Source organism: Myotis daubentonii, chromosome X, assembly GCF_963259705.1.
Source record: "Myotis daubentonii chromosome X, mMyoDau2.1, whole genome shotgun sequence".
NCBI classification, from domain to species: domain Eukaryota; kingdom Metazoa; phylum Chordata; class Mammalia; order Chiroptera; family Vespertilionidae; genus Myotis; species Myotis daubentonii.
In genome coordinates this window covers 116,264,006-116,280,690 of record NC_081861.1, presented here as the reverse complement: position 1 = coordinate 116,280,690, position 16,685 = coordinate 116,264,006, and the positions used below count along the sequence as shown (strand labels likewise).

At 35.6% G+C, this 16,685-nt stretch overlaps 1 protein-coding gene and 1 pseudogene across 5 annotated transcripts in view; both read right to left on the bottom strand.

The window, feature by feature from the left end:
- The window catches only part of DMD (dystrophin), a 2,282,236-nt gene that overhangs the window by 1,424,076 nt on the left and 841,475 nt on the right, over nucleotides 1-16,685 (bottom strand). For all 5 annotated transcript variants that reach the window (XM_059679269.1, XM_059679268.1, XM_059679270.1 and 2 more), the window contains 2 exons: nucleotides 5,243-5,353; nucleotides 4,685-4,858 (listed from right to left, as the gene is read on the bottom strand). In XM_059679269.1, coding sequence (XP_059535252.1) covers nucleotides 4,685-4,858; nucleotides 5,243-5,353 — 285 coding nt within the window. The remainder of the gene's footprint in view (nucleotides 1-4,684; nucleotides 4,859-5,242; nucleotides 5,354-16,685) is intronic.
- On the bottom strand, nucleotides 2,744-3,876 carry LOC132224658 (large ribosomal subunit protein uL22m-like; annotated as a pseudogene).

The window sequence follows — 16,685 nt, the reverse complement described above, 5'->3', positions numbered from 1 at the left end:
TAACTACAAAGAACACACACATTGATTCACAAAGTGTGCTGCCATAACAAAGCTTTGTGGAACAAGTATCATAACTTTGCCTTGCAATTATTTTCCTGGAAATTTATGTGTGCTTGTTATGCATACATGCATGCATAAACACATGTAGTTATGCATCAATGCATACATGCATATATCATAGTTTACATTATACTTTTGCTGTTTTAATTTGGTCAGGGGTTAAGTCTGAATGACAACTATTTGTTTCACTGGTACTAAGAAATAAACTTGCTGGTAGGTAATTGATGTTTTTTGGAATTAGAACAGAAATTGGGTTTGTTTTCTCTTTTCCATTTAAAATCAATGTCTAAAAATGTTTTGTAAGGGCTGAGCAGTTATCTTATTCATTAAGGCTAAGCACATAATCTATTTCCATCTTAACCCCATCTGATGATTATTTGAAATAAATATTCTTTTATCAATAATTGTGAGTTCTGTCTGACTTTCCAGATAATTTGCTGTTTTTGTTTATTTTTTAATTTATCTTTATTGTTGAAAGTATTACAGATGTCTCCTTTGTTTGCCCCATTGACCCCCCCTCCACCCTGCACCTGCCCCTCCCAGGCCTTCACCACACCATTGTCTGTGTCCATGGGCTATGCATGTATGCACATAAATTCCCCTGTTAATCTCTTCCCACCTACCCACCCCACTCTGCCTTCCCTCAGAGATTCCTCAGTGTGTTTCATGCTTCTGTCTCTGGATCTATTTTGTTCATCAGTTTATTTTGTTCACTAGATTCCACATATGAGTGAGATCATGTGATACTTATCCTTCTCTGACTGGCTGATTTCACTTAACATAATACTCTCCAGGTCCCTCCATGCTGTTGCAAAATGTCAAGTTCCTCATTTTTACAGCCATGTAGTATTCCATGGTATAAATGTACCACAGCTTTTTTTATCCACTCATCTGCTGATGGCCACTTGGGCTGTTTCCAAATCTTAGATATTGTGATTTACTTTTAAAAATATATATATCTTTATTGATTTCAGAGAGGAACGGAGAGAGAAAGAGAGATAGAAACATCAATGATGAGAGAGAATCATTGATTGACTGCCTCCTGCAGGCCCCCTACTGGGGGTTAAGCCCACAACCCAGGAATGTTCCCTTGACTGGAATCAAACCCAGGACCCTTCAATCTGCAGGCTGACACTCTATCCACTGAGCCAAACCAGTTAGGGCATGATTTACTTTTTTATTTTTATTTTACTTTATTTCTATCTTAGAAATTATAAACATATCTGGGTATTTAGAATCATTCAAAAATTTAATTGTCATGTTGGAAATCAACTTTGTGAATTTTGGAATCAGAGATACTTCCAAATTATTTACACTTCAAATTAAAAAAAAATCTTAATTATTTACCTTTATGATGGAGGCTCATTCAAAGTAGTAGTATTTATTAATATCATGTCTTCCAATAGGCAGAGAAAATATGTATCACTATTTTAGGAAAAATACTCTTTCTATTTATTTGCACTGATTTTTTTTAACAGAATACAACTTTATTGAAGGCAAAGACGATGATTATATCATATGCAATAGAGCATCTTAAGTGCTGAAAAAATCTAAAAGCTGTTAAGAAAACAACTTATGAAAGGACTACTTGAATTTGTCCTGACATTCAAACCAGAACCAGAAATGAATTGAACAAGCACCTTGAGCTCTTTCCTGTGCACTGAATCAGGGCACAGTCACAGCTGGGCACCAATCGGGTTGTTTACAGCTTCTATATAATAGCAGACAAACTTTGTGAGGTACCATTACAGACCTGTTCCTAGAAGAAAATAAACAATAGCTCTCCCTTTGCAAAAATATTTATTCATAACAACAGTGTACTTGGGTCATTTTGCTTTTAATTCTTTGCGCAGTATTTAAGAAGACATATGTCCCCATGTACTCCTAAGATTATACATCTTATATCAACTAATAACTATATATTATTAAATTCAAAATTTTTATTGGTCCCTAATCCATGTGGCTTAGTTGGAGAGTTATCCCATACACCAAAAGGTGGCGGGTTCGATCCTTGGTCAGGGTGTGTGTGGGAGGCAACCAATCCATGTTTTGATGTTTCTCACATCTCTCTCTCTCTCTCTCTCTCTCTCTCTCTCTCTCTCTCTCTCTCCCTGTTTTCTTCCCTCAAAAAAATCAATAAAATTAATTTTTTAAAATTTTATTTTGGAATATGTATAATAATTATATCACTAAAATGCAGTCTGTATTATAAAAATGTTATCACATGTAAAATTCCTCATATTTTTTTACAATATATAAAGCTTTTTGTTAAAAAGATATTTTCCCATTCATAATGATATGAATGAAATGTACTAAAGGGCCTCTTTTTCATTTATGCTATGAAGCAGATGCAGAAACTATCCTTAAAAACATAAAGTACTACATAGACAAACATTTCCCCTTTAATGTTAGTAACATTCAGCATTTTTATTGTATGTTATTCCTACCTTAATAGTCCATTGAACACATAGAGTTATAATAATATTTCCATTACTCTAGTATATGTCCTCATAACTCAGCTTTATGTTGTCAGAGAAGCCATATGACCTGGTGAATTTCTAATAATTGCAACAAAGGGCACTGCTGCAAATTCTAAAGTCCAGTGAGGATTTACACTTCAGGCTAATTATTCTGTCTATGGCTTTTTTAATAAAAATAATTTGTCTTTATATACTGCTTATTTTTAGAAAATAAATAGCAAACTATATACACTGTGGAGCCTGAATTCCCCCACCAAAATGTGAATGGTGGTCTAGTTTCAAAGCTCCTGCATATACTCTGGCATGGTTGGCTGCTGTCTTTAGTGCCTCAGGTGGAGGTGGAAGGCCTTCCAACAACTCCACAAAATAATGGCAATAAACCTTATCCATGATCCCAAAGCGACCTTTGCCATGGTAATGTATTTCAGGTATTGGCCTCGCCCTGAGGTGAACTCAGCGATGTATAAAATAGATCTGAATTCCACATTGTGGTCTTTCACTGCCATATCTTGCGATGCTAAAAAAAAAATCTCATTGCCCTAGCTGGTTTGGCTCAGTGGATAGAGCGTCATCCTGTGGTCTAAAGGGTCCTGGGTTTGATCACAGTCAAGGGCACATGCCCATGTTGCGGGCTCGATCCCCAGTAGGGGGCGTGCAGGCAGCAGTCGATCAATGATTCTCTCTCATCATTCTACCTCTCTCTCCCTTTCCCTTCCTCTCTGAAATCAATAAAAATATATTTAAAGAAAATATATTTTTATTGATTTCAGAGAGGAAGGGAGAAGAAGAGAGAGATAGAAGCATCAGTGATGAGAGGGAATCATTGATTGGCTGCCTCCTGCATGTCGGACCGAGCCCACAACCCAGGCATGTGCCCCTGACCAGAATCAAACCTGGGACCCTTGAGTCCACAGGCTGATGCTCTATCCACCGAACCAAACTGGCTAGGGCTAAAAATATTTTTTTAAAAAAGAATCTCATTAATTGTTTGGGTTATTTTTCTTTCTTTTTTTATCGCTAAATTTAAATTGAGCCAAAGCCTGGTCAATGAACATTCCTCAAATCAATTTTGCCAAATACCACATCTTGTCTTTGCTGTAGTGCTTTATTTGACTTTGACAATACTAGATTTCTGCTGGTCTCTGAGGTTCTCCAGGCCATCATGGAAGATAAACAATTTTATTCTTCTCCCATTTTCAAGAAATGTCAAGAGAAGCACTTTTGTGGATGTGTTATTGGGGTAAAACACTCTGAGATGAAAGAACTCCAAGGCTAGCTTCCTCCTCAGATTCTGCATCCATAACACACCCAAACTATCCAGTATTGCTGCCACCATCTTTCTCTCTCACCCTCAATGGGAGCCTACCCCCATCTGCGACTTTTTATTGTCTTTGTGGTGCGGTGGCATTTCAGTGTATATCCAGCACTGGTGTTTAATGGAAAAGATCTTAAGGTTTGGAGTAAGAGTGCCTAGATTGAAATCTTACTTTTGCCTTTTATTAGCTTTTGTCTTTAACTTCACTCATTTCATCTGTAGCCTTGAGAATTCAAGGTTAATTGTGCAAATCGCTAAGCATACTTGGTACTCATATCTGGCATGTTGTTTTATTATTGCAACTATTGTTATTGCTGTTTCCAGACTAATACAGAGCAGGTCCTCGAATCATGTCATTTAACTCAGCATTTCTTTATATTGTTGATGCAATGCCGTAGGAACTTAATTCTCATTTATATCAATTATCCTATGGTAAAATTAGTTTCACTACACTTCATTTTGCTTAAAGTTGCAGAACCTATCGATGATGGTGAGGACTTACTGCATTTCTTTTCAGTATTTCCATTAAAATATATTCAAAGCACCATAAGAATTAAATAATGAGGATGTTCTTTTATATTCTGCATAATCCTTAGAGAATTTTGGACTCAAAACAGATACACATAGAAGGGACATTAAATGGCTACTATTTCAGTAAAGTTCTTGCATTTCAATCCATCTGTGCTAATTTTTGTTCTTAACCTCAAAAATATATAGTGAATTTTAAAGTTATCTTAAAACAATTTTATGTTAATAAAGAGTACCATCAAGTACTTCTTAATAAAGAAAGTCAATGGCTAGCTGAGTATTTGTCACCAGAAATACGTACCACACAGTGATTTAACTGTGACTGTACTACTTCCTGTTCAATGCTCTTTGTTTCCAATGCAGGCAAATGCATCTTCACTTCATCTAAAATCATCTTACTTTCCTGTAGACGCTGTTCAAAATTGGCTGGCTTCTGGAATAACCGAAACTTCATGGAAACCTCTTGCAATTTTTTCTGTAAATGTAAGAAACCACCAATTTAATTTTGCCTTCCAAACAATAATCAGTCATATTTCAATTTTTATTAAAATTATTTATTGTTATAAACAAAACTAAAAACATACCAAAAACAATTGCTTTTTTCCATTTGTTCAACACAAAAAAATGTGCATTTGAGAGCAGAATTCACCAATTATTATAATATAACAAAAGATAACTTACTAACCTATTTTATCCTTAAAATGTACAACCCAAAAAGTCTGTATCATTTATATAACATACTGTAGTTTTTTAAAAAATGCCCCCAAATCCAATTTTTCTAACAATCTAGTTGTCTAATATAGACTATGTTTTAATACTGACCTAAAACAAGTTACTTAGTTTTTACAAAAATATGTACCTGGGCCACATCAATTTGGGATAGTACCCTTTGAGCAGCCTCCTTTTCCTGGTGACGTTTCTTCATTTCTTCTAAACTGATCTCATGACTTGTCAAATCTGATTGGATTTTCTGTTGGGAGAACAGCATTATTAGTCAGCATGCTTCTGCAAGTTATTACAATGAACAGTTTACTTTCCAAGAAGACAGAATTCAGAAACTGTCTTAAAATAGTGTTACAATATACCCTCTTCTAGAATGATAATATATATCGCCCAGCTGGCGTGGGTCAGTGGTTGAGCACTGACCTATGAACCAGGAGGTCATGGCTTGATTCTCCTAGTCAGAGTGCATGCCTGTGTTGTGGGCTCAATCCCCAGTGTGGGGCGTGCAGGAGGCAGCCAATCAATGATTCTCTCTCACCAATGATGTTTCTATCTCTCTATCCCTCTCCTTTCCTCTCTGAAAAAATATATTTTAAAAAATTAAAAATAATAAAATGATAATATACAGAGGGTTTTTTACTTACCAAGAAGTTATCAAAAATCAAATGACTTATTTCTCTACTAGCAGGATTATTATAAAAATATATATTAATCTTTTGAATTAGTGATAATGAACAAGCTATTTCAGATGTCATTTTCAGTAGGGAATATCTATATCTAATATGTAAAACTGATATTCTTTATCATTGAATCAACACTCACATCTGATCAAAGACAACATGTTAAGTTTTATAAAAATAGCTAACTGTGACAGGGATAAGATATAATAAGAAAGTTGCATGTGGACAACATTTCTTAATAGTGATCTGTACTCATTCATTCTGTGCCATTTTTTCAGTTAAATTTCAGGGAAACTATGGAAATAGTAAAGGGAAGTTAATACTACAGTGGGTTTTGATTTTTGTCTGGTAGGTACTTAATAAGTTCCTGCAGAGAAAGCACCAAACCTTTTGAACCTCAATTTTCTCATCTCTAAACTGAAGATGATCATGACAAGCCAGCAATGAAGCATTGTCACAATTTTTAGGCAACATATCTGGAAAAATTTTCATGTCTGTAAGTAGACAGCTACAGCAGTTTTGTTAAAGAGATTAGATGTTATTGCATTTATGAAAATGCCTGTTCAAGTTGTTTGCACAAATATATAGTCATAAATTGTCAGTGTCATTATTTATGATTTGTTTATAAGGAGAAGAGCCTTGGTGAGAAAGGGGAGAGTCAAGGAGGAGTTAGAAACTGATCAAACTTGAATAGCCGTAGTGGAAACTGATAAAAGAAACTGATGAGGGAAAGCTACAAAAGACAATCAGAAAGAGCAGAAGGACCAAATAATACATATGTAACAGTATCAGTCTACAGGGTTTTAAAACTCTCATCTGGCCAACACTTAAGTAGTTGAGTAGAGAAGAAAATGATATTCATTTAAACTTTACACTAGAGGGAAAAGAGAAGAGCTCTGAAGGAAATCATTATTCCCATCATCAGATGTTTGCATGAGCTTATGTACCAAAGGTTCACATAAATTTAATCACCTGGTCAAACTATTTATCATCTTCATTACAAATGAGGGTAGAGATGATGACTTATCCAAGGTAATATACCTAGCAAATAGCAAACTCAATGCCCAACTATATTACCTCTTAAATTATGATTTACAAATAAAAGCATCCCCAAATGGACATTTATCAGACAACGCAGACATTCAAAATCTTATTTGCATATTAATAGTATTTAGTTTATTAATTTGATTCATGAAACAAGTTCTGCATCTACTACTCAATTCTACATAGTGAGAACAAAACTAGTGTCCCTATTTTTAAGGCACTTTTGTTCTAGGGAGACAGAATATAGAAATATAAGTAAATCACAAAGCAGAAATGAGCAATATAAAACTTCATGCTCTGCAATAAAAGAGAAGGGAAAATTAATTTCTACTATAGGATGTGGTGAAATTATAAGATGTTGGCATAATTTAAATTGCATATGGCTGAGAAAGATTTTTAATGGGTAGGGAATAAGAAAATTGGATCTCATGCCAGGCTGTGAACCATGCTAGCAAAGACTGTGTTTCCAGCATGTAGAGTGTGTGTGCTTCGTTTCATGGAAGAAAAGATTGAATGCGGGGAGAGTAAGAATTACTTTCTAAAAGAGGAATTAGTGTGAAGCTATTGAGACTTAAGTTTTAGGGCCCTTCACTTGCCAAAGACTCTTCTATAATGTAGCATCTAATTTTCTATTTTATACAGTATTTTTCTTAAAGATTGTCCCCCTCCCCAAAGCTGCCTCTTGTTGCTTGGCATTATAAAACAAAGCTAACATTTTATACAAATAAGCCATACTGTTATTAAGGCTCATAAGCAATAGAAACAACAATGACTTAGAACACAGAAGAAAAAACTGAACTTTTATCTGTCACCAGAGGATAAGAAGGACCACATAACTTGTGAGAGGAAAGTTTGGCAATTTGGAACTCAATGCAAAGGATTTCATGGACTCTGAGATATTCACAGTTAGATCAAATAGTTGGATGGACTATTGAGAATGTCTGTGCTCTTAAAGTGTCATCACTACTGAAACTATTAAAATTGAAAATAAGTGATGGTTGAATATCATATAAAACTGAGATTTTAGCATAATTTATAGACAGCATTTCTAGAAAAATTTTCATATTTGTACTACTGTTCCAATATGATTAGAGATCCAAATTTATTTATAAATTAAGTACATTATACATGAAAAGAGCCCAGTGGCAAAATATATTTTAGAAATTAAGGATAAACATGTGTCTGTAACACAGAACTCCTCAGAATGTTTTATATATTTATATACATTGTGATATCCAAGAGGAACACAGTTCTTTATTCAAATTAAACTTTATACTTCTAAATATACTTAATGACTATACTCAGGAACAGCAATCCAATTCATTATTAAAGTTATAAGATAAAATTGATATATAATTCCAATCAATTCTACTTTGGGAAGTTATACTTCTTGCATCACACTTATATTTATTTAGCACCGTTACAAATTAATGCCTCAATTCTTACTTTCAACTGAAAATACACTTTTAATTTGTATTTAAGATATTGTTTAACACCTACTTTTATTTAACCTAATCAGAATATTATTCTGGAAACAATTAAACTGCTAATGACTTTAGGGCAGACTTATTGTGAAACAGATAAATATTATTTGTTAAAATTGAGTGTTTTGGAAACTTGCAGGCAGAATGGATGATCTCTTATTTTAAAATTCCTCTAATAAAAAAGACACACATTACATAATCTTTCCTGACATTATGATCAGACAATGAAAAATATTATATTGTAGAAGAAAACATTGAGAGTGGAAGATGTGAAACAAAGGGAAATGATTTCCACACTTGGCTACCAATAAGATCTGCTAAAGATCTAAATAAAGATGTACAATTTGAGTTGTATTTTAGCTTAAAATATACATCTATCAGGATATGTGTTCAAAGAAAATAAACAACTGATCTGGTGAAATTATCAGCTTGGCTTCAAATAAAATCAGTAATTTCCCAGATAATTAAAATGAAATGACTTAGTAAATCAGGACCTGCTGATTGAGAAAATGCCTTTCAGGATCACTAGATTTTTTTTCCCCATGAAAGTGACAAAAATATAAAGTAAATTATATTATCATGCCATTACCAAAAAAGTCATTTGACAATACAGTAATTATGTTCTTAACTAGCACTATCTATTGAAAGTAGGAAACAACAATGGAAATAGAAATAACCACTTTTTTCCATTAAAAATTGTAAAGGGCGGATTATAGAACTAAAAATCAATCAAACATTAATGACATTTCCAATAGAGCACTTTACAATTAACTGAGCCGAGAGCACTGCTTTTTATCAGGATTTACCTCATCAGACATTCTCATATATCAAATTAATGACAGAAAATGACAAGCAAAATTAAGCTGTAGCTGTCTTAAGTGTTTAATGGAATAAAGGAGACTTTATATAAAATAATTATTAGAGCTTTTGTGATGTCGAAGAAAATGATTCCAGAGAAAATAACTAAAATGTTTCAAAAGGAAAAGTATTAGATGTCATATTGAGACTATTAATAGAGAAATGTAACACTGTTAGATTAGTCATTTCTAAACATTAGCAATTTTGAACTTGCATCCTTGGGAAGGAAAAATGTCCACATAGAACTCATACTCACAAAATTAAAGGAAGAAAATATATTAAAATATTTTGAAAATTTTGTACTTTTAAAATATGGAGGACATTAAAACATAATAATGCTCAAGGACAGATAATTTTGAAAAGTTCCATATTATACTTTGTAATAACTTAGTAAGTAAAAAAGTAAGAAAAAGTTCACACAGCTTTTTATTATTGTTTGTAAAAAAAAGTCCTATAAGTTGATTGGATGAATTATAAGCATAATATCTAAAAATTAAGTCTTATCAGATAAAGCAGTTTTTACTTTTATCAGAAATATTTATCAGGCAATGAGCTTGTTATAATTTAACAACTTGACCACAGTGTATTTCAGGTAAGTGAGGTATATTGGAACCCTCAATTCATATTTATTAAGATAAATATATATTTGTGTACATGTATATATACATACAGATACATATATATGTATATGTGTGAAAATTTATGCAATGACATTTTATTTATTTATCTTAATTTTTTTTAAAGAATAGTTTATTGATTTCTAAAGAGAGAGAGGAGAGAGAGAAACCTTGATTCAAGAGTCTAACATTGATCAGCTGCCTTCTGCATGCCCCACACTGTGAATGGAACCAGGAGCCTAGGCAGGGGCGCTGACCAGAATTGAAACAGCAACCTTTCAGTGCTCTGGCCTATACCCAACCAACCAAGCCACACCGGCCAGGGCAAAATGGCAAACATTTAATATCACTAAAATAAATTTACCTATTGACTTAGTTCACCCATAAGTACTTTAGTGGAGCATCATTTTAGGAGCTTTAAGAAATTAACTGATTGCTATCTTCTTCCATTCTGGGGGTAGGAGTGATATGAAGGAAATATTCTATTTTAGTGTTTCCCAAACATTTTTCCTTGACATATGAGTTCTGTAGTATATTATCAAATTTCTGGAAAAACACGTTTCTGTGGTGTATTAAGTCTGGGTTAAACTTTAAGCCTGAAAAAAAATGCAAGGTTGACTACAAATCTCCAGAGGTTAATACAACATGTTAATTTTGGGAAGAAAACTTGATGACAGACCCTTATAAATTTTAAAGTAAACATTGTGTGGAATTATTCATCCTTGTAATACAGCTGAGAAATGATATTCTTCTTAGTTATAATAATTATAAAAGTGATGATAATAGAATAGGTCATTATAAAAATGCGTTTTCAAGCAATTATGGTTACTTTCCAAATTAGATAAGTGAAGAGACAAAACTTTGGGGGAAATTTGGATATCTGTATAGAAATATCGGGGTACTGTAGTAGCTGTAGGTTAATTTTTGCTCTTAGAGAGATAATTATCAATGTGGAGAATGAAGATCTAAGTTAAAGTCCCACCAACAGTAAAAATACTTTAGAAGTGAAATCCATTAAGTGTATTAAAGTATGAACAATTGAAGCATTATGATATTACTGTGTAGGCTCTTATAGTGAACACCATTATGGTCATTGATAATAATCATAATTTAAGTTAATTCCAGGTTATTTAACAAATCCCTCACATTTCACCCTTTCCTGCATGTAAAAAAAAAAAATAGAATGAAAAGTTGATGGCAAGCTGAAGTTATTTTTTAAACTTACTATTTGAAATATTCTCTATTAATAGTGTCTTTTAAAATTAGCTTTATTATGGTATAATTTGCATACCATAAAATTCAATAACTCACTGAATTTTAGTAATATTTAGAATTGTGCAACCATAGCCACGATTTGATTTTTGGAACATTTCTAAGCCCCCCAAATGAACCCGTGAGTGTATTTGCCTAACTCCCCATCCCCATTCCCAATCACTAATATAGCCTGTTCAAATACTCTCTTGCACATAAATATTCAACTTATCTAACTCATTATATTGTTGTAAAGATAAAATCAAATATTGTGGATGCTTTGTGAGCAATCATCATTCATATGCTACAGTCCATGAAAAGTATGTAATACATAGGAAGGCTGGAATATGTAATTTCCATTAATCATTTCCTGTCACGTGAAACATTTTATGGTATACTACTTAAAATATCTTGGAAGTCTTTTCAAAGTTCCAAACCTTGGCAGTGTCATAAAGCACTATGCCAAGATGTTTTCATGATATTACGCAGTTCCATTTATAAAAAAAAAAGTTACTGATGATCATGTTCAACTTGGTTGACCAGCAATTCTTTCATTTGCATTTTTCTTCTGTGCTATGGAAAGATGCATTGCTTGTCCACTTTTTTTCCTTAACAGTTCCTAGGACATTTATCTGGCACATATTTAGTGCTTAACTCTTTGTAGAATTTAATGAATGCATCAAATATTTACTGAGGACCTGCTATGCAGTCCTGCTTTCTTGTAGCTGACCTTAGGTGTGTAGGGAATGGGAGTTGGTAGAGAAAACAACAAAATGCTAATGAAAAAAATAAGGAAGTTTCTGATAGTCATAAATGCTAAAAAGAAAATAAACACAATGGAATATTATGCAGCTATAAAAAGGATTCCATACCATTTGTGGTAGCATGGATGGACCTGGCGATTATTATGTTATGTTGAATAAGTCAAAAAAAGACAAATATCACAGGTCCTCATTTATATGTGGAATCTAATGAACAAAATAAAGTCAAGAACAAAATAGGTGAGACACATGGATGCATGGAACAGACTAACCGATCTCAGAGGGAAGTGGGGTTGAGAAGAAAGGAAGAGATTAACCCAAGAATTTAATATTCATATATGCATTACCCATAGACACAGAAAACAGTGTGGGGAAGGCCTGGGGTGGTGTAGGGACTGGGAGGAGAGGGACAAAGGGGGGAGGAATGGAAGATATCTGTAATATTGTCAACAATTAAAAAAAACAGGGTGTGCTATGACAAGCATTATCTGGGTGTGCTTTTTAGAGTCCTAACTTCTCTGTCACCTTTTTTTTGGAATAAATATCCATTTGAATGAGAGAAAACAAAGAAAATGGGTTGAATTTAAATCATTCCAAACTCCTCAGAGTACTGCAAGAGTCTTCAATGTGACCACAGTATGATGCTTCTAGTTTCACTTTTATATTTAAAATTTTTAGAGATTTTCACAATGGGATGCTATAATTTAATGGCAATATTAAGAAGTGGACTTCCTAGTTTATAATATGAAAGACATGCATTTCTTTATTACACATCCTGTGAGGACATAATATGCAGTGTTTCCAAGTACAGTCAATGATGTGTAGCATGTTTATAATATCTTGCATCTTTTGCAACTCTTACTTGTGATTACCTCCCACACTATTAAACATCAAAAAAACACTAATAGGCATTCTAAATAAGGAAGTAATGAGTTCTATGTAGTAACACATAGAGGTAGCATTTCAATGTTAGAAAAGACTTAAAATGAATTGCACTGTGTTTACCATTATATCTGCACTGCTGGGTAAAATAAACTACAGTATTTTTGCCATGGCTCTGTGGAATTTACCATTGGAACCCCAATTTTATTTGTTTGTTTTAAATCTTTATTGTTAAAAGTATTATATACTAGAGGCCCAATGCATGAAATTCATGCAAGAGTAGGCATTCCTTCCCCCGGCTGCCAGCACCGGCCTCCCTCTGGCACCCGGGACCCAGACTTCCCTCGCAGCCCTGGCTTCATCTGGAAGGACATCTGGACTAATTAGCATATTATGCTTTTATTATTATAACCGTCCTCTTTTTTCCCCCTTGACCTCTTCTAGCCCACTTTCATCCCGCCATCCCAGGCCTTCACTACCCTATTATCTGTGTTCATAGGTTTTTCATATCCTATATAATAAAAGGGTAATATGACAAATTGACCCTAATGGCAGGATGGCCATGGCTACTCGCCCCGGCCGGCCTTGCCCCCCAACGGGGACCCCCACCCTGATCCGGGGCCCTCATCAGGGAAGGCCAGCCAGCCCCCACCCGTGCACTCGGCCTCTATCCCATATAATAAACAGGTAATATGCAAATTGACCCTAACAACAGAACAACTAGAACAACTGCTTGACCAGTCACTATGAGGTGTACTGACCACCTCTCGGTCCCTTTCCCTGGCTGGCAGGCTCTGATCACCCAATGGCAAATGGGGAAACGGGGTGGGTGGCAGGGGACATGGGTGGCCCCTGCCCCACCAGTCACCTACACACAGAGGGCCACCCGTGGTGGGGGCAGGGCCATCAAGCAGGTGGAACGGCCAACCTCTAGGTTTCTCCCCCCAGCAGGCAAGCTCTGATCACCCGATGGTAAATGGGGAACTGGGGGTGATCGGCAGCGGAGGGCGGGGCCAGCTGCAGGCAGCGGGGGAAGATGGTCCTGATCATAGACCAGGCCGAGGCAGGGCCTCTAGTATGCATATAAATTCTTTGGTTGATCTCTTCCCACCCACCCACCCCTGCCTTCCCTCTGAGGTTCCACAGACTGTTCCATGCTTCTATGTCTCTGGATCTATTTTGTTCAGCAGTTTATTTTGTTCATTAGTTTCCATATATGAGGGAGATCAGGTGGTACTTGTCTTTCTCTGACTGGCTTATTTCACTTAGTGTAATACTCTCCAAGTCCCTCCATGCTGTCTCAAAGTGTAAGAGATCCTTTTTTTTTTTTTTTTTTTTTTTTTTTTTTTTTTACTGCTGCATAGTATACCATGGTGTAAATGTACCACAGCTTTTTTTATTCACTCATCTACTGATGAGCACTTGGTTTGTTTCAGGATCTTAGCTATTGTAAATTGTGCTGCTATGAACAAAGGAATACTTACATTCTTTCTGATTGGTGTTTCGGGTTTCTTAGGATATATTCCTAGTAGTAGGATGACTGGGTCAAATGGGAGTTCCATTTTTAATTTTTTGAGGAATCTCCTTACTGTTTTCCATAGTGGCTACACCAGTCTGTATTCCCACCAGCAGTATACTAGGGTTCCCTTTTCTCCACATCCTACCCAGAACTTATCATTTGTGGATGATAACCATTCTGATAGGTGTGAGGTGATACCTCATTGTGGTTTTAATTTGCATCTCTCTGATGACCAGTGACTTTGAGCATTTTTTCATATGTCTGTTAGCCATCTGTAGTTTGCTTTGGAGAAGTGTCTATTTAGGTCCTTTGCCCATTTTTTAGTTGTATTGCTTTCTTCCTTTTGTTCAGTTGTGTGAGTTCCCTATATACTTTGGAAATTAACTCCTTATTGGATGTATCATTGGCAAATATGTTCTCCCATGCAGTGGGCTCTCTTTTCATTTAGTTAATTGTTTATTTGCTGTGCAGAAGATTTTTATTTTGATGTAGTCCCATTTGTTTACTTTCCCCTTATATCCCTATGCTCTAGCAGATGTATCCATAAATATATTGCTCTCACAGAGGTCTGAGATTTTGCTGCCTATGGAACCCAAATCTTTGTAACAGTTCTCCACTTTCTGTTATAAAATTATTTCATTATCACATAAATCCTGAGTTAATTCCCCTATGTGGGTTTATACTAATTCATAAATCAGTGTGGCAGGCTATAAAGTTAGACTGTTCTGAGTCATTTGAAAATCAAATGTACCTATTTACACTATAAAAGTCTTTTTTATTCTGTAATGAAATTATAAGCTGAATCTGATAGACCAAAATCTGCATTTAAGTCTTTACTTTGTTAGTCATTGACTTAAAGTCATAAGGGAATACTTCCCCTATCTAATAAAGAGGGAATATGCTAATTAACCCTCACACCATCACAAAATGGCAGCACCCACAGCCAATAAGGAGGAAATATGCTAATTGCTGCCCCACCTTAAAAGATGGCAGCGTCCACAGCCAATAAGTAGGGAATATGCTAATTGACCACCCAGCTCTCAAAGATGGCAGCGCCCACAGCCAATAAGGAGGGAATATGCTAATTGATTGCCATGCCCTCAGAGATGGAGGCACCCATAGCCACAATAAGATGGCGCCCAGTCCCTTCATCCCCCCAGCCGCCCAGGACCAGCCTGAGGCACAGGCAAGCCTCAGATGGCAGCTGCCCAGCCACCTAGAGCTGGCCCGAGGCACAGGCAGGCCTCTGATGGCGGCTGCCCAGCTGCCAAGGGCTGCCCAAGGCTCAGGTAACGAGGGCTGGCCGAGGCTTGCACTGCTGGCAGTGGCAGCAGCAGAGGTGTGATGGGGAATCACATTCCCCTGATTGCTGGGTCGCCTCCCACCCCTGAGGGCTCCTGGACTGTGAGAGGGGCAGGCCGGGCTGAGGGACCCCCCCTCCAGTGCATGAATTTTCATCCACCGGGCCTCTAGTTTTAAAATATGGCCCAATATATTTAAAGTGAGTTGTAAAATTTAGCTTGCATAAATACAGGAAGATCTCAATTATGAATTGTTTTGATCTGCTACTAATGCCATCACTTTAAATTAATTGCTTTCTTTAGTAAACAGAAGATCCCTCTTTTCTATCTATGGATACTGTTTTAGCCACATTATTAATGGTATGAACAAAAGAGATGGAAAGAAGAAATCTGGTTTGTGGTGGACCTGAAATATCCCAAGTCTTAGTTGGCTGAGCAAAATATAAGAGCACTTTACTATATTGATTAAGAAGTCCTCTTCTTTGATGATAATGCTTTTGCTTCCTAAATTGTTTTATTTTTTTCCTGTTATTCATGCACATACATATACTATGAGGACATGAGGTTACAAAAGATGGGATCAGAATCTGCCAAACAGAAGTAGAAGGACAATTTAGCTATTTCTTTTTAAAATATATATATTTTATTGATTTTTTACAGAGAGGAAGGGAGAGGGATAGAGAGTTAGAAACATCGATGAGAGAGAAATATCGATCAGCTGCCTCCTGCACACCCCCCACTGGGGATGTGCCCGCAACCAAGGTACATGCCCATGACCGGAATCAAACCTGGGACCTTTCAGTCCACAGGCCGATGCTCTAGCCACTGAGCCAAACCGGTTAGGGTGAGTTTAGCTATTTCAATCACTGCTAGGCAACCCCAATGTTTCATGGGGTTATTTACATAACAGGAGCATTTTTTCATCTATAAACTGTGCATCCTCAACACATAATATGGAGATTTTCAATAGGTCCACATGTGAGATTGTTCTTAGATGTTGGAGATTCAAAATATGAACTTACTGAAAAAGTGCAAATTATAAAGTATCTTCATAATTTTAATCATTACACTTAAATAGTTATGACAACTCCAAGGATGATTTAGAGACCCATCATCATATGTGAAATTAGGAAGAAAAAAGAAAATAATAAAACCAAACTGAGCTCATCCTCAAAAATCCAT